Source organism: Crinia signifera, chromosome 1 (assembly GCF_055691185.1).
Source record: "Crinia signifera chromosome 1, ASM5569118v1, whole genome shotgun sequence".
Taxonomy (NCBI): domain Eukaryota; kingdom Metazoa; phylum Chordata; class Amphibia; order Anura; family Myobatrachidae; genus Crinia; species Crinia signifera.
In genome coordinates this window covers 140,733,448-140,759,114 of record NC_139217.1, presented here as the reverse complement: position 1 = coordinate 140,759,114, position 25,667 = coordinate 140,733,448, and the positions used below count along the sequence as shown (strand labels likewise).

Here is a 25,667-nt window from a genome sequence, read left to right as displayed (position 1 = left end):
CTATACCAATGTGCGTGTTATATTATGGCTAGGTAGAGCCTTGAAAAAGCCTGCAAGGGCGAAATGCGCATCGGCAATAGGTCTCTGTAGATCTGTGATTAAATGTAGCCAATGTATTGTATTTAATTGTGTATAGTCAGTTTATCCCCACAAGCAGTGTGGGTTTAGCGGTGGAGAGCGCCGATAGCAAAGCGCACTCATAATAGTGCGGGTGCACGCTGTCAGTAACACGGCTAACATCTGACAGCGGGGCAACCCAGTCGGGCAGAGCGGTGTGCAGACGCCGACCCAGGCTACCCGTGCGGGCAACCAGCCGGGCAGCGTGTTATATAGACGCCGGCAGTGGGCGCATGGGTATCTAACCAGCCAGCCGAGCAACACGGTGTATCAACGCCGGCTGAGCAGATTTATGTGTTTAGATCTGCTGTAACCTGGCCAGTGAGCGCCAGACTTTAGTTGTGAGTGTAACCTAGCCGGAGTGCACTGTGTGCAAGACCCGGTGTAGGTTTGTTATCTCACCCATAATATAACACGCACATTGGTATAGGGTTTATAATGATTAATACATTTACTGCCCAGAGATACTAACAGGGGCAGTACCCCAAACAGATACCTAAGTGGGAGTAAATAATAACACCCGCACACACGCTGTTTCAACTAAAAAAAACCCGCAAATAAATACTAATCTATAAACATTTAGGAATAAAGTATATGACACAAGAGGAGTGCCATATCCACCGTAAAGATTGAACAACTCAGAGTGTGTGTTTTTCCTGCGAGAAATATAAACAATAATCTGTCTATTATAAAGACTAACATCGCTCAGTGTGTACCTAAAAACCTGGAGTAGCACAATCTAAGATAAAGATTGAGCAAATTACATATGAGTCAAATTATACCTCCGAGAACTCACACGCATTTGCAACCTACCACAGTGTAATTACTATGCGACTATATATGATAGCGCACTACAGTAACAGAAAACGGATATTAGGACATTAAAAATCACAAATACCCCAAAGCCATCTAGTGCGGACACTACCATAATTAGGTCCAGCACAGGGCATCAGCATATATGTATATGGTATAGCAGTGAGATTGCACAGTGTGTATGCAATCAGAAGATTGCACAGTGTGGATGTAATAAGGACACATCAGATATTAAAGGGAGAGTGAGGGGCTCTTGCGGCAGACACATCTCCTATCTGAGTGTGGAAATTATAGATACACACTAAATATAGATCTGGGGTGACTTCAAGCTACACGAACAAGGATATCACTGTAAGCTGTACCCTTTGTGATACAGACAGGATAAACCAGGACATATATGTATTTGTAGCATTTGTGCAACAGTGTTTAAATACACTGACCACGCATAAAAATAAGAAACATTAATGCTACAAATAAAGAACTTACACACTGAAGAAAGGATAAACACACTGAAAGGTCCGCAATAATCTGACACTAGATCTGACATACACTTTTTTCGCAATAAAGCAGTATAGCGTTTATAAATGAACATACATTTGGCACATCTAATGGGATAAGGCATCATTAAAGCCTTCCTTCTAATATTGGAACCAACAGAGTACGGAGACCTTAATTTTAATCTTTCCTAATTTTCTTTTTCCTATATCTATTATCCTTTTTTAATACATTTTCGCCATATTAATCCCTGCTACAGGGAATTATACTATCAGGTCCAACATAATTAATAAAATTGTAAAATATACACTATATTTGATGGCCTGTTAGCTATAGAAGTGAAATATCTATACAATTTAAATATACACCTCTAAGGTATCACACTATTGTGTTTTTAGGTCGCAATAGACTGTGTGGATGTGGAGTGCGTCTAAACTAACTGATTTTCTTTCTTACTTCTTCATATTGTATACCTTATATTCTAATCAGTAGGCAGCACCCTAAGCCAGGGAGGGAATATATATGCTCAAAATTCCCCCTGACTGACAGTTTCGTCATCCACAAATTGTTAAAGAATTATATAAGTTTTTGGTGCGGGTACCCCCTTCCCCCTCTTCTTGTAACCTGTATGTATGATCAGCTGTCTCAATTTACATCTACAATTCGCTTGCTACCTTGCAATATATTAGTTTCACCCAGGCCACATACACACTAGATGAGACTGTATATGGGGTTTAAGAGTTGGATGAAACAAATAGTTTATGATATCGTTCAGTGAGTACTAAATGTCAGGGGGAAACACTGCCAACTAGCGATTGGCTAGCATGTATGGGGGATTAGGTATAAGGCGTATTTGAGCAGGTTCATATGCAGGTTGATTCTATAAATTGCTTGCGACCAGAAGAATTTGTGAATATTTGTATACCGTAATGAGATATCTTGTGGATGGGACCAAAGTCTACACACAAAATGCATTTGTGTTTCATATATACACAATACACCTTCTAGAAAGCAGGTCATTTTATATACTGTAATAATTTTAATAATTCTGTAAATAAAAACAAAAGTGGTACTAATACCCCTTTTCAGACTGCCAAATCCGTTTTGATCTGTAGTCTGAAAGTGCCACAGCCATGTTTCCTGGATCGAGAAACCTGGTATTTCAATATGGCTGTGTCCCGGGTTGATGTGCATTAAGAACAGGTCCTGTTCACACTATGGAGGAGGCAATGCTTGGAGTCCGCATCAGCTTCAAGTGCTGCCTCCTTCACCAGTGGGGAGCCGTCTGGCACCCCCCCACCACACCCACCCCCGTCTGATGCCAGAAATCCAGCAATAAGCTGGGTCGCTGTGGGAGCTTTCAGACCGTATGATGTATTTCGGACATCAGATTTTTGGATATGGGAAACTAAACTTGTATGAACAAGTTATCTCCAACACGGTAGAGCGATAACATGATTACACAAACATTACCTCAAAATATCATACATAAATCGTTGCATCATTAGACAATACCTGTAGTTCTTCATCTGTAAGGTTTTCACCCAATTCCTTGGCGACCCTCTTCAGGTTTTTGAAAGAAATTTTTCCTGTACCATCATCATCAAATAATCTGAAAGCCTTCATGATTTCTTCTTTAGAGTCTTTCTCACTCTTGGAATAAGAAAAATAAAGTTATGTTATTAAGTATAACACGTCATGTGGTGCGTAACAGGGCGTGCAGAAGGTACCAGTGACTGCTCACCATTTTGTGTGTCATTAGAGACAGAAAATCTTCAAAATCAATGGTGCCAGAACCATCTTTATCAATGTCTGAGATCATCTTCTTCATCTCTTCCTTCTTTGGCTCAAAACCCAAGGCACGCATGGCAACCTGAATGAGGACATATCAAACGGTCCAAACATAATTCAACATATTACATTCACAACATGACTTACGTTTAACCCAACCACAGGAGCAGGGGTATGGGTCATACCCAACCACAGGAGCAGGGGTATGGGTCATACCCAACCACAGGAGCAGGGGTATGGGTCATAGGGATTACAGTATGCAGGTTGACCATTAAATACCAACAGGGCTTAGGAAGACACAAGCATTAGGTCGACAGTCAAAAGGTCAACATGAGTTTTTCACCTTTTTTTTTAACAAATGTCAACATGAGCACCATCAGCGTACTGCGTCCCCTCACATGGTAATGCTTGTGTCAACCTTCTGACTGTTAACCTATTTCAGGTGTCAACCTTTAGCGGTCGACCTTCATACTGTCAACCTATTGACTAACCCAGGAGCAGATGAAGATCATCATTTGCACATAGAACACAGTCTCAAATGGTTCTACAAAAACTCAGTGAGGTTAGCTAATGCTTCCGCACCTGTGATCCTGTACAGCGGATGAGTGAAAATATGTTCATGCTGCAGCCGCCTGGACACGTACTGAGATTCCCACCAACCGATTCGCAGATCCAAGCAACTGCGTACAAACCTGGAGCCTTGGTTGCATTTGGTTTAATAATTGGCCATCTGAGCAACACTTTGGTTATGCGGAATGGGTGCAGTAACACACACCAACGCCAGGTTTCTGATTACAGAATACCAGCTGTTGGCTGAGGAGGAACCCAAATTTGGTGACATCCCTGCGTTTTTTCTGCCACTTCCCATAACCGCTCTCAAATGGTCCCTGACTGTGAATCACTTTGCACATAAAGCCTCACTGTGAGCAGGGTGACGCTCACACTATGCATGCCAAGGCATGCGGAGTGTGAGCGTCACACATGAATAGTCTGTTGATAATCACTTAAGAATATATCGCTAGTGCAAATATCTTCAAGAAAATATATTGGCAATACAATTTTGAATCAAACAATTCAGTGCAGAAGGACTTATATTAGAAATATTAGCGTTCATGGAAAGGGAAACCAACACACTATTTTATAAAGGACCAATTCTAATAAATATATATATCTACTGTACCTATATATGAAAACACAGTAGGATGTTTCAGCGCTATGACATTACTACGGCCAGCATTTAAGCCTACACAATAGGTATAAAAGTTCCCAAATTCTGGACTGCAGCTCCCTCAGAGAGGATTCATGTGATTCACTGGAACAAAAGCTCTGTTAAGATAAGAAAAGAGGGGCATGAAAGATGTTTTTTATGCACTATGGCGCAGCCCTCTCTTTTCTTATCGTAACAGAGAGATTATGGGTGAAAGTTAATAGGATGAGAGATATAGAAAGTGAGAGATTTGGTAAGAAATCTCCAGGTTTTTTTAAGCGGCAATCATGTACACTGCAAAATCAAACTGGTTTTGCAGTGTAAGTGATTGCTGCTTAAAAAAACCTGGAGATTTCTTACCAAATCTCTCACTTTCTATATCTCTCATCCTATTAACTTTCACCCACCATATCTATCTATCTATCTATCCACACATACACACACAAATACATGGACAGGGAGGCACTTATGCTTAGAAGATGATCTGTGCAGGGTAAATACTGACAATTGTTACAAACCACACTCGCCCCCTCCACTCTGAGCGGAAAGAGGAAGAAAGGACCAGCACACAATGTAGATGACAGTTAGATATATAGACAGATTGGAGGTAGGAGCAGATTGGGACTGGGAGTGGGGTGGAGGGGATACGGTCATTGGGTCACCAGCATGATGGTCAACAGTCATTAGGTCGACATTCAAAAGGTTGACATGGGGTCTTTCACATTTGTTTTGAGCCAACATGGCCGACAGGCAGTATTTTATGCCCTACCATCCACTCAGGCACGGTGGGAGAATAAAATAGTAATGTCGACTGTGTTGAAATTTGGGACAAAAAAAAAAAAAGTGAAAAACCCCAACGTTGACCTTTTGACTGTCGACCTTCCTGCATGTCAACCTAGACTCATGTTGACCTAATGACTGTCAACCAACAGTGTGGTGACCTAATGATCTATACCCGGGTGGAAAGCCTGTGGGCTAAAAACGGTCACAGCTCAAAGGGAAAGTGCATTTTTACCTAGTGTAAAATATAAAAAGTGTAGACCAAACACCTTTGCCCACCTTCAGTTCCTTGACATCTATAGTACCAGATCCATCTGTATCAAACAAATCAAATGCTTCACGGATTTCCTGCTTCTGTTCTTCTGTTAATTCTGGTTTTACACCAGTTTTCTTGCGTTGGACTGCCCCAAGGCCAGGTTTTCTCAGTACAGATGCCTGATAAGTAAATAAGAACAAAGGTAATGTTTCCTGTATATTATGTTACTGGTTCCCTTCAGGTAGATTTTTTTAAAGATAAGAAAATAACTTTTTTATAAGAACTCTTCCTGCTACATTCAAATATGGAAGTGCTTGGAAATGATAAAGCGGCAGAAGTGCTACTCTGTATCGGCACAAACAGTATCATTTTCTTTGTCGGCACACACACGGCATATTTACACTATTAAAACGGTTTAACTCTGGTTCTGGTTGATAAGTCAAGTGTCAATACAGTAGCTTTACCACTATTGATCCACAGGTACAAGGTCAAAGTGGACAAAAGGTCAACATGAGATTCCACAATTGTTTTTTCTTTATTTGGACTTTTTTTTCACGTTTTACGAACTACATGGACTACAATTGGGAATGGTGACATGTGCCGAGCAAAGTGAGCCATGCGTTACACTAAATTGGGGTCCATGTTGACATTGACACAAATTGTGAAAATAAAAAAATTGTAGCGCTAAACAATATTGAATTAAAAAAACTTACAATTTAATAAATTGACATTAGTAAACAATAATGCACAGTGATAAGAATTATAAGATGTAATAAACCATGAAGCACAGGCACCTAGAGCACTTTGCAATTGGAAATATAAGGATCCGTTACTATTTAAAACTGCCAGCCAGGCGGCTAGTCTGGATCCAAACAACAAAAAGCAAGGTGGCAGGTAGGTGGCCAGGTGCTCTGTCCTGATGCGTTTTGCTGTAGATACTTTGATAAAGCTGTACTTGGCTACAGCGAAACGCATCAGTCCAGCCACCTACCTGCCACCTTGCTTTTTGTTATTTGGATCCAGACAAGCCGCCACCGGAATTTTTTATTTCAGCCACAGTTTCTACAGAGTTTAAAAAGCTTTGGTACTCTACCTAGAACGGCGCCCACGATGCTAATCGCGGTTGTTGGGCCGAAAATCGTGGTCATCGCGGTGATTGAGGCATCGCGGGTGTTATTTGCGGTATAAGATGACCGCGATGCCTCAACTTTTTCATCGGCACCATGCAAAATCGTGGTGATTGAGGCATCGCGGGTGTTATTTGGGGGGACAAGATGCCCGCGATGCCCTTGATGTAAAGAGTACCAAAGCTTTTCTCCTATTTCCATCTGAAGGATATCGCTGCTATGCAATCCAACTCGGATTAATTCCTCCAATGGACACCCACTGTTACAAATTAGAGAGACTTTTTTTCCGGATAATGTATTCTACATAAGGACTACTTCTGCCGGAATAAATAGTAACAGATCCTTACCATATTTCCAATAGCAAAGTGCTCTAGGTGCCTGTGCTTCAAGGTTTATTACATCTTATAATTCTTATCACGGTGCATTATTTTTTACCATTGTTAAATGGACCTCCAACTCCTTTTTTAGTAGTAGCTTTGCGACACACCATTATAGCGCCCGATTGTGTTGACTCGACAACCACACCTACACAAAACGTGAAAACTCAGTTGACCATTGTCATGCTGACCTTTTGCGTGTCAACCTTTTAGCTGTGTTGACCTATTGCATGTAGACCATCCATGGTTAATTTATTCACCGTCGACCCTTTGATCCACAACTCTTTGGCGCAGACACTTGCACTATATGCTGAAGATTCACAAGGTTCTTCTCCCAGGGAACTATAGGGTCTATTTATTAATCCTTGGAGAGAATTAAAGTACTCATCAAGGCAATGTTACGGGCTGTTTTTGAAAAGGAGATGATTGGCTGGTACTTTATCTCTCTCTAAGGATTTGTAAATAGACCAACAAATGACTTGATGCACTGCCTCGATCGGAGCCAGCCAGATAGCAATAGTATCAGAGACTTGCCAGTGCCGTGCCCGCCAACATCTGCTACTCTACATATACGGCACACTGGAGTCTTTACAATGATCCATCTAAGCTAGTGCTGATTACAAGGATATGCAGCATGTCTATATTCAGCGTGTGACTGCAGCCTAAAAACTATGTTACAGGGTTTTCAAACAGAGCACTCTGTCCTCAAGGACCCCCTACAGAGCACGTTTTCCAAGGTCTCATCACAGAAATACAAGTTTAATAGTTATCGACAACTGCGGCTCTTAAAATTAGAGATGTGCAGGTTCTGATTTACTCTGATTTCAAAGCAGGATCTTATTGGCTATCAACTGTCAAGTGATTTGGGATAACCAATAATATCCTGCTTTGAAATCAGAACCTGCACATCTCTACTTAAAATAGGTCATACCCCTTTTACATCCCAAAACCAAGGTAAAGACCTGGAATCCAGATTCTGTGTCCAGTGCTTTCACACTAAACCCAGGTCGTCCATTATACAGAGCGAGACATGGTTTTAACCCTTCTTATAACTAGAGTAAAATATCTTGACCTAGTTTATAAGCATTTTTAAGTTAGCAACCCAGATCCGACCCGGGTTATTTTGGCAATGTGAAAGGGGTATCAGTGAGTATTGGGTACACCTATGGGACTGCCGGGTAACCTGGAAAACGTGAACTGTGGGAGCCCTTGAAGATCAGGTACACATCTATTTTATGTTCTTCTCCTCCATGTGCATAAGAGAAGATTTAGAACAATAAAAGGACACACACATGCTTTCTAATAAAGTGTGTTTTATTACACGGATTGTATACCTCTTATTAAAGCTCAAATGTAAAAATAAGACAAGCATCAGGGCCTGATGAAAGGTTCCAGGTGCCCTAGGCGAATACACATGTACCTTGCCTTGTAATGCTGCCAAACACACCTGTATGGGCACTCAGGAATTCACTAGTCATAAAGCCCATGTGCATGTAGCAAAGGGTATACAACTGGCATGTATGCTTGTGGCCTGTGACGACTACTTTGGCTTTAGGCTGCCCGTGTGGCACTGTAGCTCAATGTACATAACTTACTGGTGGTCTCATCAATAAGTTACATTGGCACAGCCATCTGGCAGTCAATTTAAGAACTTTACCCCCACAGTACATCAGGACAGGTGATGGCCAACAAGCATGGAATAAACTAGCACTTCATTTTATTCCTGGGCTGTCATCTGCAAGGCGCCACCCTCCCCTTTAGCAGCACAGTCTGTGGTTGACCTCCATTCCTACCACCATCCTAATTACAAGCAACAATGTCCTCAGTCACAAGTGCACAATGAACAGCACACATCTCCTGTTATGATAATCTGATGGATTGCAGTAATCACAGGTTAAGATTAGCCAAAAAAAAAAAAAAGTTAAAAAAAATACCAATACATAGATTATTTACAAAAACCCACAATAAAAATTAAAGATACAATATGTCAGAACACAAGTTCAAAAAAGAGACTATGCCAACAATCTAATTACATTTCAATGTAACTTGTTTTTATTTACTTCCGAGACGGAAATATGTCTGAGAAATGTCTATTGTAGTTAGATACAAATTTGCTTCTCATATCTACAGCACAGACAGTGTAATGGTTAGCATTACTGACTCACAGCAGGCCACGGGTTCAGTTCCCACCATGGCCCTAACTGTGCAGTTTGTATATTCCTGCAGTGCTTGAGTGGGTTTCTTCCAGGTACTCTGGTTTCCCCAGTTTACAATCCAAAAATTTACTGGTAGGTTGATTGGCTCCCAACAAAATATAACCCAAGAATGTGTGTGCATGTACATGTGGTAGGGAATATAGATCGTAAACTCCACCGGGGCAGGGACTGATGTGAATATTAATTATTCTCTGTAAAGCACTGCGGAATACGTGTGCACTATATAAATAACTGGTCGTAAATAATAATAATAATAATAATAATAAAAAAAAAAAACACATTTGCTCCCTATGGGAAAAAAGTAAATTTAAAGAAATATTACCAAATCGTACAATAGAAGACGCTACGTAATGAAGCAGAAAGCTATAAGATTACATTATTTATTTCAGCAGCATTGGGACAAAGGGTGAAATTTAATAGGATGACAGATTCAGAAAGTGAGAGATTTGGTAAGAAATATCCAGTTTTTTTAAAGCGGCAATCATTTACACTTCAAAATCAAACTGGTTTTGCAATGGGATACGGTCATATTGTCTACACCACTTAGGTTGACACTGTTGGGTCAACAGGTGGGAAGGTCGACAGGTGTCTAGGTCGACATGGTGTTTTTTTTACTGTTTTTTTCATGCCCTACCATCCACTAGGGCGTGGTGGGAGAATAAAATAGTGTGCCGATCGCGGCTGCGGTTGACTTCCAACTGTGTCAATGTCAACTGTGTCGACATTCGGGTCAAAAACCAGTAAAAAAAAAACATGTCGACCTTCTGACCTAACGTTATGTCGACCTTGTCCTATGTCGACCTAGACAAGTGTCGACCTAAGTGTGGTCGATAAAACGATCCACACCCTTTTCAATGTAAATGAATGCCGCTTTAAAAAAATATGGAGACTTCTTACAAAATCTCTCACTTGCTCATCCTAATAAACTTCCCCCATTGCATCTAAATCAATGTCACAACTCTGATCTATGAAGACAGCATGCTCCCTTATCAATATACAATTACCGTCATGTCTGTCCGCATCCTGAGCACAGGGTACATTGAGCGCACAGGTGGCACGAAGAGTGGTGGAGGCCGCACTGGATGGGAAGTGCTGAGAGCAGATGATGAGGATCCCATATTGCCTTATACTGCCTGATAGAGAAGGATGTGCTGTGCTTGTATCTTCCTTCCCCCAGAGGGTTATTACTACATCTTGGTAACATCAATGACTGACACAATGCTGCCAACACTATGTGGGAAGGATGATGCACAATGCTAATAAAACTGGAAGGATGATGCACATTGCTAATAAGACTACACAAGAAGGAGATGGTGTGCCTCCTATTTACATTGTGCAGGTGGCCTGGGGCAACTTTGCATTTAGCTCTCATTAAAGCAGCTTGACTTTTGTCCCAGTAACATCAGCAACCATCATGTGCACTTCTATAAAAATCTGGGCATACTATCTGCAAAATATTCTTGCAATGTTTAAAAATATAGGATCAAAGCGCTGCACTCTCACCCTAAAACCATGCGTCCGCTGGGGTGCCATTTACAGAGCAGCACAATAAAGCAGCCCTCCCCAATGTAGATACCAATGATCCCTATATGGGAAAACAGCACTCACCAGTCTGTAGAAGTTAGTTCAAATGCAGTCCAAAAAAAAAAAAAAAAGGGTTATGCCATAGAGGAAAGGCTTGCCGATGCTTTGGTCCCACTCCCAACATGGATCTTTATCAAGGCAGTGCAGCCAAGTCATCAGGTGAAAACAAGTACATCAAATCCAAGTGGGAAGAAACCTACTTGGATTTGCACCTGAAGACTTGGCTGCACTGCCTTGATAAAGGTCAATGTTAGGACCGAAACATAGGCCGGTAACATAGTAATTAAGGTTGTAAAAAGACAGAATCATTAGTAATAATAGATACATAGCTAGATAGATACACAGAGAGGTGGCCCAATGGGGTGCAGATTCATTGCTCGTGAGCATAGCTGCAGAAGACAGCTAATGTGAATGCATGGGGTACCTGTGTAGCTGGCAGAGAGCAGTTCTATAAATAATATTTTTATTTATTCCACGTAACCATGGTGACAGAGCAATACAGGTGCATGGTGCGGACGGTATACAGGAGCAGCCGGGTGCTGTATGTGTGTAATACGGGGCGGGCATGTTAATACAATGTAGCCGGCATCAGTACATACATACCATGTCCCTGTGTGCAGCCAGACACACCGAGCCCCAATGCCAGTCCTCTTCCTCCGTACAGCAGCAGCAGTAGGGACCGTCTGTTACTGGGTAACGGATCTCCAAACCAGCAACACACGCCCGACCTGCTGCTAAGGCCGCCTCCTAGCCGCGCCCCCGCCCCGTGTGAGGGTATATGGATCAGGGAGCCGCAGCGCCCGCCCCCGGCTATAGCGACTTCTGGGCGGCGGCATTGGTAGCAGCTGAACAATGGGCGCCCGCGCTCCTAGCCGCCATTCCCGCCGGGGCGCCAGCCAGAGGCCAGCAACATGCAGAGACGCTAATGGGGACGTCTCCATGGTAACACCCCTCCCCCCGCCACTGCATTGGATGTGGGTGGCCCCGCCCCCAACTGTGTCACCCAGCACTGAGCGGCAGTGACGGCCTGCAGCAGGTAGGCTCCGCCCTCTGCACTCACCGTAAGTATGTGCTGCTGTTCTGTATACATGGATGGACTGACTCACTGTTCTTGCAAGGTGTACATAGCACGTATATACACAGGGGCTGCTATGCTGGGAGATGGGGCCACTGTAGTCAGACGGGTCAGTGCCCAGTGACAGCGCTCATCCCCGGCAGCAGTCATCTGCTGGATATTTTAGTAATCGTCAGTATATATATCACGTGTGTTTCACTGATCCTTCTGTTCCCTGTTTAGTACATCAGGTAGCCTATGGGTAAGATGGGTGCTTATCTACTATTACCGATAGTTGCCTTCCATCCCTCGTTTCAACCTATCTCCTGCTGCCCTGAATTGACATCCTAATCTCCCGAATTCAGTCAGGGGTGATACTAAGACCCCCATTTATCATTGATCGCATTTACAATGCGATCTGGGCGGAATATTACCGCCCAGGATCGCATTGTAAAATGCGATCATATCACCGGGATGTATTACCTGCTGTGCGATACCCGGTGCCGGAAGCCGGGGGGTCTGCGCATGCGCAGTTACGCGCTGACCCCCCCCCGTGACCCCGCTGACCACACTGCCGCTCAGGCAGTGCGATGTGTAGCCATAGGCTACAATGGGCTATCACCATAGCAGAATGGCGATAGCCCAGGGGTGCGATGCCGGGCTGCCCGATGTTGATACATCGGGCAGCTTCGGATCCCCCATAGAAACCTATGGGGGATGCGGCCGGCGGCGCTGCAGGGGGGGATCGCAGCAGGGATCCGAGATTCCCCTTAATACATTTCAGTGCTACTTAATATTTGTAGTTAACCCCCGAAAACGGATGTTTTCTGGGATTTAACCGCAAATATTGCTTGATAAATGGGCCCCTAAAGGTGGCCACACAATACTGTGATTTTCCCTGATTTCACCGATTCTGATGCATTGGGACGAGAAATCAGGCAAATCACATGTGTTTTTGATTCGATGTGCGTTTCTCTGCGCATTGTATTGAAATTCCTAGATCGCAAGTGCTGCACATTATTGTTATTATTTACAGTTTCTTATATAGAGCAGCATATTCCGTTGTGCTTTACAGTTGGAAACAACAGTGATTAAACAAACTGGGTAGAAAAAAAACCGACATGGAGGTAGGAGGGCCCTGCTCGCAAGTTTACAATCTATATGCACACAGGGTATGTTGGATTGGACAACAGCACTTGTTGGGATCGCATGTGATGTATAGCATCACATGCGATAAATCACATGTGATGTATCACATGCAAAAGGACCGCATGCGAGAAGTTAGAGTAGTGTATGGCCACGTTAAGGAGTTTCTCTGCAAGGACCATTATTTGCTGCATCTGCTCAGGAAGGGAGTCTACCCTGATTGGGTGTAATTTAGACCTGACTGCTGCTGAGCGAAGGAAAACATAAGCAGGATTCATTTGCGATCAGGTGCCGTGGACACGCGTTGCGGTCCATATGCATGTGCAGTTCATCAATAATCGGCTGCTGCGCGAATTCACACAGCAGTGATCAGGTCTGTATTATCCCCTGACAGCAGAGCACATTCTTATCTGTGCTGGTGTGCACTCATCCATAGCATGCTGCTACTAGTAAACTGATATAGGGTAAGAATTTTTTGATTGTTTTGTTAGGTAGACACTTTTGATTATTTAGAGCAGCGGTGGCCAACCAGTGGCTGACGGCTCTGTTCTTAATGAGATGTGGCTCCCACACCCACGGCACTGGCACTTGCCTCCTCTGACTGTAGCACAGTCAGAGGAGGCAAGTGGCAGTGCTGCAGATGCGTGTGCCGGCACACAGTGGAGTAGCGCACACCATGAAAAATAAAGCAATCCGTGTTCACAGAGAATCTTTATTAAGATCAAGAAAGAGAGTAGACAATAGGTCCAAAATGCTGTGGGTTAGCTCCTTCACACATATTTCCCCTTTAATCAGACAGAAGGCAAACCAATATTGGCCATTTATCCAGTTGGACAGTTCTTTAAATTTACCAAACACCAGGTTGAGGCAGTGGTAGAAGCCTTAGGGACAGATTGGTCCACACCGACATTACCTGTATAGGACCTTCAAACCAAGGCATTTTTCTTCCTTCACAAAAGAAAGTTTGCTATAATGCCCCAATTGTGTAACCTACGGCTACCTCTTAACTGGGCCAACATTCTTTCATCCATTTTCGGGGGAAGAAATTTGACCTTGATTACCGCTTAACATGCAAGCAAATTTTTTATTTATGTCATTTTATGCCCCTGTTCCCTACACTATGTAGGAAAAACAGAATGCCAGTTTTGAGAACGTATGGCATTACATTGTTCAGCCATAAAGGCAGCCCTAAACAGAGGGACCAGTGAACAACTGGTGGCCAGACATTTTGTCATGGCCAGACAAAACTTCGACCACTAGATACCATATGATAGATCATGTTCCCCCATCCATTAGAGGTGGGGACCGTGATAAGAGGCTCCTGCAGTTAGAATCAATGTGGATCCATAAATTGGGCACTTTGGCCCCAAGAGGTTTGAACGAGACCTTGGGTCTCAATTGCTTTCTATAAAAGAGTGAACACCAGGCTGCTATAAGTGGATCAACTATTAGCTAACATATGTGAAAAATCTGGCCCTTTACGTATGTCTGTCAGTGTTATTTATTTGCTTTTTGTATATACACTGCTTTAAGTTGGATTGCGTTTGCCATTTGTTCACTTAATTTACTGACGCATCTATAGCAAAGATACACATGTACGTTATTATGTTCACAGCCACGTCCTGCAATGTTTAGTTGTGCTTGTATTTTGTACTGTATTTCATTGTCGTAATCTTGTATATACTGGTTGCTAGGCATTAATGGGCAGCCACATTAGGTCACTTCCATGCGACCTGCACACCTATCGGTAAGCAGGAAGTGAAAGAATATATCAATTTCTATTCTTCTACAATGCAGTGGCAGAAGTGCTGCTGAAATTGTTGGCCAGATGCCATTTTTCTTTCAATCTGCACATGCGTAGTGTAGTCTGATCATTCTAGTGCGATACGAAAATTGGCAGAAAAATGTCCGCAGTGCCATTTTTTTTCAGAAATACGCGCATGCGCAGTAGGGTCAGACTTAATAACACATGTTATTAAGTCTGATTTACCATATAAACACATTTCATTAGTGGAATTCAGGGGTGTACATTTATGTATATAATTAAATATCCTAACTCACCCAACTTACATTATATAATGTTAAATGTAGGGCTAGGCTAGTTCAAACCCTGGTTATACTGTAGGGCAGGGGTTCCCAATCTTTTTTGATTCACGGCACCCTAGAAAATCATACTTTTTTTCACGGCACCCCTAGGTCAATTTTTTTTAATTTTGATTGGGTTTATATGCGATTCTTAGTGGCAGTTATGTGGTAAAGGGCAGGATTTGCTTCTGTTGGTACACATTCTATGATTGCCAACTACCAGCACTGGTTTTGCTCATAAATAATTAACCACTAATAATTTGAGTTGGTCCTAGACCACCAAGCCGTGGCACCCCTACATGTGTCCTGAGGCACCCCAGGGAGCCACGGCACACAGTTTGGGAACCACTGCTGTAGGGTGAGTATGACAATGTTATGGCAATTTCAAATCCGATTGTATTAAAACAAGATCTATTCAAAACAGAGGCTCCTTTATCAATGAGTGATAAAACTCATTGGATATCATAAATGGTGCTCCGGCCTATCAGCTCCTAACTGTCATGTGTGTCATGGCACATTCGTATTTATGAATACTAATGCATACACCATCAAAAGAATACGAATAGGAATCACTATTCAGCCGAGAAAATACACCTGGAAAATACAACTAATTTTCCAGGCATATTTGGCTTAAGCCTGCATGGATCAGTCAGATGGCTATGTTAAAAATAAATCAAGTTAACAAACGGCGTGAGGTTCCCCCTTGGCCATAACCAGCCCTGGGCTCAAAAAGCCAGTCCTGGTTTTAAAATTTCAGGGAATTCCCTATCATTTTTAAAACCAGCACCAGGCTCAAGGCCCTTCCTGGTTTCCAAAATACGGGCGACAAAAGGATTAGGGGTCCCCTGAATTTTGAGAACCAGCACCAGGTCCCAAACAGCCAGCAGGGTAATGCCACAGCCGGGGGAAACTTTTTATACAAGTTACCCCGGCTGAAGGATTATACCCTCTGACCAGTCAGCCCGGGCAGAGACCCTGGGGGAGTGAGGACCCTCCTTCTCCAAAATAAACCCTGCCCGGGCTGATAGCCTTTGTTTTAAAAATAAGAAAGATTAACTATTGGGTTCTGCTGTGGAACTTTGAGTCCCAGAAAGCCTGGCCCACATACTGAGACTTGAAGAACCACAAGTCGCAGCATGCGGCCCATTAATGGGGCCACAGCAAAACCAATAGCCAAATAAAAACACAGACACATTACACACAGAGCCCACTCATACAGATACTTACCTACACTATCTTGACCCAAAGGTTTGGTCCACTTGTCCAGTAGAATCAACGTGTGGGTACCTGTGAAAGGAAACTATACTTACAAGCTGCTCCAGCCAAGATAGCGTCCTCTTCGGTCTCTGTATTAATTAACCTACCAGTATATTTGTGGATTATGGGAGGAAACCAGAGTACCCAGAGGAAACTCACACAAGCACAGGCAGAATATGCAAACTCTGCACAGTAATACAGTAGCCGCAGACTCACACAGCACTTTAATTCCCCCCACAGAGGTGAGGAGCAGTGTTAGCTTTTTATTATATAAGATCTGTCATATTACTTCAGTGTTAGATAATACTGTGCAAGAACTATACCTAGCCTATAAAATATGTACTCTTTTTAAACATAGGTACTATTTGGAAACAACACTATGACGGCTAGAAAAATGCAAGGCCACGTGGGACTGATTGAATTATATAACTTGTCTGCTCCAGTAAGAACCTTCCTGGGACCTGTAAAATCATACAAGTTTATTTACGATCAAGATACCCATGAGAGTGCTTTGACTTGTTCTTCATTCCGCCTTCTGGAGAGTCTAGATTTGACCAGCCCAGTTGGACAGCTTCTTAATGAAACCATTCAATCTCATCAAAAAGTATATAAAACTGGGACAACAACCCTGTTTTTCCTTGTTGGAGCATGGAGTAACGCAGTACTAAAATGCCTTCACCAAGGAGTCCCCATGTCCTTAATCATTTTAGTCATGTTAGAAGGACTAAACTCTTGCATTGAAAGTCTTGACTCTTTACACATAAACCTCAATAATATAGTTCTAACAAATCACCGTTCAAGTAGCTCAACCACTGTCAGACATGACAACACTTCTGATAGGGATAACCATTGCTTTCCATGGTCTATGGATCACTCTTCCATGGATAAAGACTGGTCAAAGCATTCCTCCAAAAGCAGCAAGAACATACGACTAACTGAAGCTAATGCAGCAGGCTTAAATAGTCGAGCACATCAGATAAGTAGACTCTCTCATAGTAGATACTTTTCCATCCAGAACAGAAGCTGCTTTCAGAATACCTCCACAATGCCAGCCAATCATCACACTTTAGGAGATCTGACTAAGTCTTTGAGCCATGGCAGTCCAGAAGCCATGAAACTTGTGGAAAAAGCTGTTACTTATCTTTTCGAAAATTCTGAAGATACATCTGTGACCAAAGACCTCTTTCAGGCTTCCCAACTTGAGATTTGTTTTGTACAGAGTCAATCAGACATGCACTCAAATGCTTCCTTTGGATATACAACTTTAATCACACCAGAGAATGCTGCCATTGCCAAAGCATTAGAGGGCAAACCTTTGAAGGTTCTACTTGTGGAAGGGGAATTGACTGAGAAGTATCGTCATTTAGGCTTTAATAATGCAACCAATGTAAAATCAATATCTGATTTTACAAACTGGGGACAAGGTACCTCTGAGGATTCATGGCTAAGTTCTGCAAGTAGGAAACTTCTTGAAGCTAATATTGACTTAATATTAGTCAGGGGTGTTGTCTGCCCAAAGCTTATGATGAACTGCATTCAGAAGAATATTCTTATTATCTCTAAGGTAAAGCAAAAGGTTCTTCAGGCATTTAGTGAGTGCACGGGAGCAGAGCCAGTGACCTACCACATGCAGATAAATCGGCACAGCATAGGGTCTGGGGTTTATGTTAACATACACACACAGCACAGCTCGTTATCGGAATCTAGCCAAGTAATTGCTGTTACCCTCAAAGCAGACAAGATGAACCTGGTCACAGTTGTGCTAAACTGTTGTTTGATGCCCAAAATGCAAATACTAGAAGACCAATTTTGGGCCTGCTCATATAGATTACATCATGCTCTTCATGACCAGAGAGTTTTTCCTGGTGGAGGTGCATTGGAACTTTTGTGTCTCAGTCATCTTAGAAAGCTTGAAAATAGCGAAGCACCCGGTAGTTCAGACAACGGAGGACACTATATGTCATCATGGGTGTCCACGATGGGCAAAGACTACAAGGCTTCTGTTTTCAGGTGTCTCGCTGAAGGCTGGTATAGATATATTTCTGTTCTTCTCTGTAACATGGGCACATATTCTTCAGAGTTAGAATCCATGACCTTCCTACACAATGAACTGCAAAACATGAGTGATTCTTCTTCTCCTTCTTCATATATACTAAATGAGTACTTCCGAAAATTTGGTGAGGTTGACAATCTAGGAGTTCCCACAGAAAGCCAACCAGCAATGGTGTATGATAATGTTGTTCCAAAGGTGGAGGCATGGCGCAGTGCCTTGCATCTAGTTCTCACCGTGCTCCAGTCAGATGCAGAGATTATTACAGGCTCTACTACACATATGATACAAAGGGAAGCTGGACATGGAGAACATCTTTTCTTATAGCTTCACTTGTTGCAGATAAAATTGTATTTTCCTTTAGAAATCTGTGGGGTAGATGTATGAAGCAGTGATAACAGCGGAGAATTGAGACCGGAACGAAGTCCATGGGAACCAATCAGCTGTTACGTATAATTTTATAGACTGCACTTGATATGTTACTTTAAAGCTGATTGGTTGCCATGGCACACTTCTCCAGCGGCATACTGTACTTCATATCACTGTCAGTGGTTCCCAACCTGTGTTGAATCAATGCCCCCTGGAGTGTCAGCATTTTTTACAGAACACCTAGGCCAAAAGTTTCTTGAAGATATAATCAATAAAAATTATTACATTTACTAAATTGTAAAAATATTTCATGATCGGCAGCCATCAGCAATAGTTCTGCTTATCATTGACTGCAAATCATTTGAAATGGGACTGGACTACCAACCTGTGGTATGGGCATCGGATATAAGAATAAGTATTAACTAAACAAATATTTATTAACATTTTGCATGTATAAACTTTTTCATGTAGAAATGTGTTTTCTATCCCAGTCATACTACATAAGGAGTGTCACATCACTGCCATATGGTAATGGTATAATGGTAACCAGCTACATTTACTTATAAAGAACAAAGTAATAGTAAATGCCAATAAGGCCAGCAGTGGTTTAGATAAGGATAGATGCACATTGGGAAGGAATATTAAAACCAGTTACCCACCTTGTTTACACCACCATACATGTGACAGACTATACATTTAACCAGTTATCTACCTCATTTACACCACCAGACGTAAATTAACTATAAATGTGAAATCCAATCTAAATGAGATGAAATCATTCATAACTTGTGGTTTGTAGTAACAAACAATTAAAGCACATGTAGATGGGAACTAACTAAGGGCCTTATTCTGATCGGTGCGGATATTCCCGAATTCTTACGGTGCGGGCCGCACGCCACGCTGTGCGGCAGCGTGCGGGCATCGTCCGTAGAAACGCCCACGTGTCCTCCGCATTCGGACGGACTCACTCTTTAAGAACAGGGCGTGTGTACGGACGACATACAAACCATGCGTGTGCGGGGGAAACACTCCGATTCTGCACGGTCTGACCGCGTATGCACGGCCTTCCCGCGTCAGAACGGACGCGAAGCGGCCACTACGCACAGATGCGGTGTACTTACGCACAAAACCAGACTACTCTTATCTGAGTTCCCAAATAGATCACATGACACACTTATGCAATTAACAAACCACTTTGAGAACAGATTGTTGCTCCTGGTCATCTGTTATTTAGCTAATTGATCCTTAAACACTTACAAGCACTATACATTAACCCTAACATTCCCTATGTGGATAAAAATGTTATCTACCCTTTTACTGTGTACATATCTAAACATCCACATGTTTGTGTTTTAAATGCTTTTTATACTTTTAATGTTAAATTCTAAAATAACACACAGACAACTTCTTAAACAACGGCAAACTTTTATTTAAATAAATACAACACATGGACCACCATCACTCGTCCAGCAGCAGGACACAGAGGTCCTCCACATGAGCCGTCATCCGCCTCAGGTCCTCCCTTAAGCTCATGAGAGCCCCTCTTACTCCCTGGGGTGGCTCCTGGTAATCTGTGTGCATGAGAAAGGGGGTACAACATTAATTATGCTACTCACGTACACCTTGTACAGTCAATCCTAAGTACCTACACCACAGGTCTTCAACCGGTGGCCCTCCAGATGTTGTGGAACTACATGTCCCAGCATGCCCTGAGGTTTTTTGGCATGTTCTTATAGGAAAAAATGTGGCAATGCATGTTGGAACATGTAGTTTCACAACATCTGGAGGGTCAAAGGTTGAAGACCCATGACCTACACCATGAGAAAACATACATACAAAAAAAGCCTTATCCACTCTTGTATGTTATGTCATCAAATATATGATCATGATGCTGCCACCACACACACACACTTGTGTGACATATACATTTCACAATCTATATATCAAAAACAGAACCACACTTGAGGATCACTCACACTTGTCCTGGCCAAAGACTCCTCACTCAACTCAAAACATACACCCACTACAACATGCCACATTGACCCATACATATATACCTGCATGTTACTGCTTAATAGCTAAACTGCATGATAGATAGATCGAATAGATAGAATAGATACCACAGGAAAATGCTAGGCTACTCCCTCTTCCCATTACTTCATGATTCCTTGTCACATTTGCCACATAGGTGAAAGTGCAGCACTAATCCGCTTCCATACACCAAACAATTTCTAAGGACAATCCATCATACATAATACCTTACAAAAATACATGACAACAATACAGGCACACTGGCTAGAGGGGGGCCCATGCAAACTGCCCACATGGGACTCCAGTATAAATCAGGCCTGCCCATATTCCATTGATGTTTTATTGTTGTTTCTATACAAAGAGCATCCATAAATTAAGACTCATCACCTACATGAGCATCCAGATTGCACGTTTGCAGCATGGGCCTATAAGACCAAAGTGTGTCTGTTGTTTTCCATTTTTTGGGACTATTCTTTACTATATTATAGGAAAATTGAATCAGCTGTGCGACGTAACAACCTGTACCTAACTCAGTAATGAAGCATTATGTCTACTTACCCCTGCCAGGCAGCTCCACCAGGTCCTCATCCTCCACATTGGGAGGTGGTGGCAGATCGTCCAGGGGTAGGGGCACCTCCTCCTCCTCCACGTAGACCTCCTGTGCCTCCTCCGTGTCCTCCTCTGTCACATAACTGTGGGCCTGTGACTCCTCCTCAATGCCCACCTCCTGTCTGGCCTCCTCAATGGGCACCTCCTGGGAGTCCTCCTCATTGCCCACCTCCTGTCTGGCCTCCGCACTGCCCACCTCCTGGGCCTCCTGACGGGCCTGTCTGGCTCTCTCCCGCGCTGTGGGTTAAACAAACAAAATGGGTGAGTGTCATTTCACATTTAAATTACTCTAACAAGTACATCTCATAACCACATTATATATGTGTTATATATCACACATATAGTATATGGCTTTTCTATGTCATAAACACCCAATTGACCTCATGTAATATTAATATTAAATAATGTTAAAATGCAAACACTCACTGGCCTAGATGCAGTAGCCTTCAAAAGTGATAAAATGTAGAGTGATAAACACGCAGCCAATCAGATCCTTCCTGTCATGTCACAGACTGTAGTTGTAAAATGCCAGGTAGGAGCTGATTGGCTGCCTGTTTGTTACTCTCCATTTTAACACTTTTGAAGCAGACCGAATCCTGGCCACTGTAATTTATAGGTATTTGGCGAAAATACTTACAGCGTTGCAGACGCCGCCTCAGAGCCTGCAGACGATCCGTCTCCCGCCTCCGCAGGTCGGACCATCGCCTCTCCAGTTGGGCGATGGTCCTCCGCACATGCGTGCGGGCGAATATGCGGCGCCGGGCCGCAACATACGCCCGGCGCTTATCCCTATTGGAGATGAAGGGGCCTGCCTGCCCCAGTCTCCGCTCCATCACTCCCACCAGCGCCAGTAGCTCCGCAGTGGAGAAGGGATCTGCACGCTGGTAGGCAGCCATTTTAGGAGTGGCACTAATCAAACAATCATGTGCTGTCATTGGTTGGTTAGAGTGATATTTGGTATTAACTTTATTGTTCATTTGTACACTAACAGCGTGTATGCGCCCGAACAGACGGCTAACCCATTGCATCGCACCCCCATCCTAAACTAAGATGTAAACACATTATATATAATCTATAACATTCACCAAACATGGGTATAAGCACCAGGTGAAATAGTCTGCATCACTAGACACTAACACCTAACTCAACAAGGTACTAAACAGCTATTTTATAATGAAAGCTATGCAACAGAAACATAGCAAATAGTGGCAGACCTTTTCCCAAAATTACGCCATGGTGCCATGTGTACATTTACCTTCTACTGGGCCATACTACAGAGGTGGGATGAAAAGTAGCTAGCATCCAGCCTGAATTTGGAGTGCTTTCACATGTGATTTGGATGCTAGCACTGATTACTTGTGGCTAAGTGGTGGACTGGATTGACATATGGAATGGGTAGTGTCAGTTGTACAGGTCGAGTATCCCGTATCCGAATATCCGTTATCCGAATTATTCCGAAATACGGACATTCTAGAAAGTGAAAATTTTTTTTTTTTTTGCTAAAAACTCACTGGGGACATATGTAACAGCATCACTGGGGACATGATATGTAACTGGCACTATATATGTGCAAGACAATGATTGCTTGGCATTCAAATTCAGTGCTGAGATAGTACAAACATTTTGTTTCACATTTTGAAACCTTGTTTTTTGAACAATTAAAATATGTTTGTGTGTATTTTATGTGGTAATAAAATATATTTGTGTGTATATTATGTGTTTATACAGCATAAATGCAAGATACTTCAAAATACATCATTGAAATATTAAAATATTCCGAAATACGGAATAATCCGTTATCCAAAATTCTCCTGGTCCCGAGCATTTTGGATACGGGATACTCAACCTGTACTACATAGCAAACAAGTGCACAGTACAGAAGTACATTCAAATATACATGTAATGTCTGACCTCAGTTGTATTGGGTCATTGGTGTTGGAATCTGCATTTAGCTAATAAATCAGACTTACTGAGTTTGCCAGGTTTTTTGTACATATTTTTCAACACCAAGGGGCGTCCCGTATGCGCCGCATGGTTGACGCTGGCGTACGGGACGCGGCCGTACGGAACGCAGGTTGCAGCTGATTAACGCCAATTACAGAAATAGTATTTAAAGTAGTCCTAGAAAGGCAAACACTTGTTGCAAACATGCCAGGCTCAGAGTCAGAGGAAGACCAGGTGGTGCAGAATCTCTTGGCACGCATGGAGGCCAACACCACCTATGTCCCCCTCAACCCAGAGGACCCAGATGGCCCATCAACATCAGGCCAATCAACAGCTGGGCCATCCTCAGCTTCAGCAGAATCATTGGGAACACAGCAGGTGGCTTCCCAACAGAGTAGCCAGCCCAGCACTTCAGGTACAGCAACCGGTGGCCGTGGCAGTGCCCGTGCCCGCAGTGGGGCAACACGGGAACCAACAACACGAAACATGGCATATGAACCGCGGGAGCTTGACATCCTGGTGACCCGGGCACATGATTTAATTGAGTGTCCAGCGGTGAAGTTGACACACACAAGGAGATGGAAGATCTGGGAGGAGATAACGGCGGAGATTAATGCAGTGGCTCCACAAGTTCGTCAGACAGAGCATGTTAAGAAGAGGCAAGTACATGTGTGTTACATTAGAGTAGTACAAGTCCAGTAATGTTTACATTCAATATTAGATGGAGTTGGCCAATGGGTGTTCACGTTGCTTGGAGGCACAGACATGTTGGCCATGACATTGAATTGATAGTTATTGGAGGGTGACTGTTTTTGTATCTTCTAAGGGTTGGTATGAAAAATGAATATAATGTAAGTTTGGTGTCAGTAGGCACATGTTGTATTATGTTTCAGATTGCAATGGGTGCTACAGCAAACATCAGGAGTTACATGTATTAATATGTACACTTTGATTGCAGGTGGCACGACTTCAAAGGCAACCTCAAGAAGAAATTGACCGAGCGGTGGCAACACAGCCAGACCTCTGGGGCTGGCCCCATGCCATCCAAGCTGGAGCTCACCCCCCTGGAAGAGATGGCCCAGTGCTGTATTGCAGTGGAGGAGGTCTGGGGGGTGAGTACTATAGACAGCGAGTCCCCAGCGGAAGTGATGGCTTCTACTCTTGAAGGTAATTATTTGCCAGGCCATAAGAAGATGTTTTAAATTTTGCATGGAATGTGTGGTAATTGGAATTTTCTTGTTCAACAGCATCGCCACCGCTTGGTCAAGATTCTCTTGAGGAGGTTGTGGAGTCTGTGCCACCTGGCCCCAGTAGCAGGCCCGTGCAGCAGCCGCCGGGATTGTCTGCGGCTGAATTGTCCATGTGGGGCCGTGTGCTGAATAGTATTGTGCAGCAGGGAGAGTCGGCATTCGAGCGGGTGCGTAGGGCCGAGGAGGTGCTGCAGGGTTTGACCACCAGCCAGCAGAGTATTGCTGAGAGCCTGCAGGCTATGAGTGCCAGCCAGCAAGCTATGGCTGGCAGCCACCAAGCTATTGCTGGTAGCCTGCAGGTGCTGGCTGATCAAGCCCTGCAGCAAAACGACCTCCTTTTCCGCCATAATGAACTTATGGTGGAGCTAGTTAACAGCAATAGGGCCCTAATGTCACCCGCTTCGGGTGCATTACCAACCTCATCACTCCCTGCTGCCAGAGGGGGAAGAAGATCCACCCCCTCACCAGCATGTGCTCCACATGAGCCACCATCGGACTCTGGCCGTGGACGAGGCCGAAGAGCTGCTGCACGTGGCAAGGAGCCTGCCAGGGGCAAACATGCTCGCAAATGAACTTGTGTCCCCATTAATCTCCTCCGTTATGTCTTCCCAAATCTTCCATTGAGCTGTGTGTGTCAGCATCCTGTGTCCAAATCCGTGCCCAGGGTCACCACTTTTGCCCGCGGTTCAAATGTCATGTTTGGTTCACCTGTTGCCCTGTTTCGGCTACCATTACTGTGTGCTGTACTTGAAGTGTTGGTGCTGTACTTTTGTTGTGAAGCCACCTAATGTGTTCCCAATGATTCTGCTGTGGCTATTTATTATATATTATGTCATTTTTGTCCTGGTATGGTACCATTTGTTTTGTTATGGTTTTGAAATTTGTACCAAAGTTTGTTTAATAAATTTTATGTTGGCCCCCCAAATGTCTGTATTAATTGATACATGCACAAGTGCCATGTGTATTAGTATTATTAATATTAAGTTGTGTTGATTATTTGCAGTGTAAAAGTGTGTGACAAGTGCAGCATGTAATGTTCCCTTTAAGCTGCAATGCTTCCAATTGTAGCAGTGAGAAGCGTGTAACTAACAAGTAATGGGTAAAGTATG

The 25,667-nt window shown here is 43.2% G+C and overlaps 2 protein-coding genes across 2 annotated transcripts in view; one reads left to right on the top strand and one right to left on the bottom strand.

Moving 5' to 3' along the window:
* LOC146060758 (uncharacterized) overlaps positions 1 to 11,681 on the bottom strand; it is a 16,425-nt gene extending 4,744 nt beyond the window's left edge. The window contains exons 1-4 of the mRNA XM_083174371.1: positions 11,367 to 11,681; positions 5,483 to 5,638; positions 3,170 to 3,298; positions 2,941 to 3,078 (exon numbers count right to left, since the gene is read on the bottom strand). Of these exons, the coding sequence (XP_083030497.1) occupies positions 2,941 to 3,078; positions 3,170 to 3,298; positions 5,483 to 5,638; positions 11,367 to 11,369 (426 nt within the window). The 5' untranslated portion in view covers positions 11,370 to 11,681. The remainder of the gene's footprint in view (positions 1 to 2,940; positions 3,079 to 3,169; positions 3,299 to 5,482; positions 5,639 to 11,366) is intronic.
* Positions 11,477 to 25,667, top strand: BBS12 (Bardet-Biedl syndrome 12). The gene is made up of 2 exons (XM_083174357.1): positions 11,477 to 11,824; positions 16,664 to 25,667. Exon 2 carries the CDS (start codon positions 16,685 to 16,687, stop codon positions 18,680 to 18,682), a length of 1,998 nt encoding a protein of 665 aa, XP_083030483.1. The 5' UTR covers positions 11,477 to 11,824; positions 16,664 to 16,684; the 3' UTR covers positions 18,683 to 25,667.

Excerpts from the sequence above, each read along its gene's own strand:
- BBS12 (XM_083174357.1), top strand. The coding sequence starts at position 16,685 with ATGACGGCTAGAAAAATGCAAGGCCACGTGGGACTGATTGAATTATAT.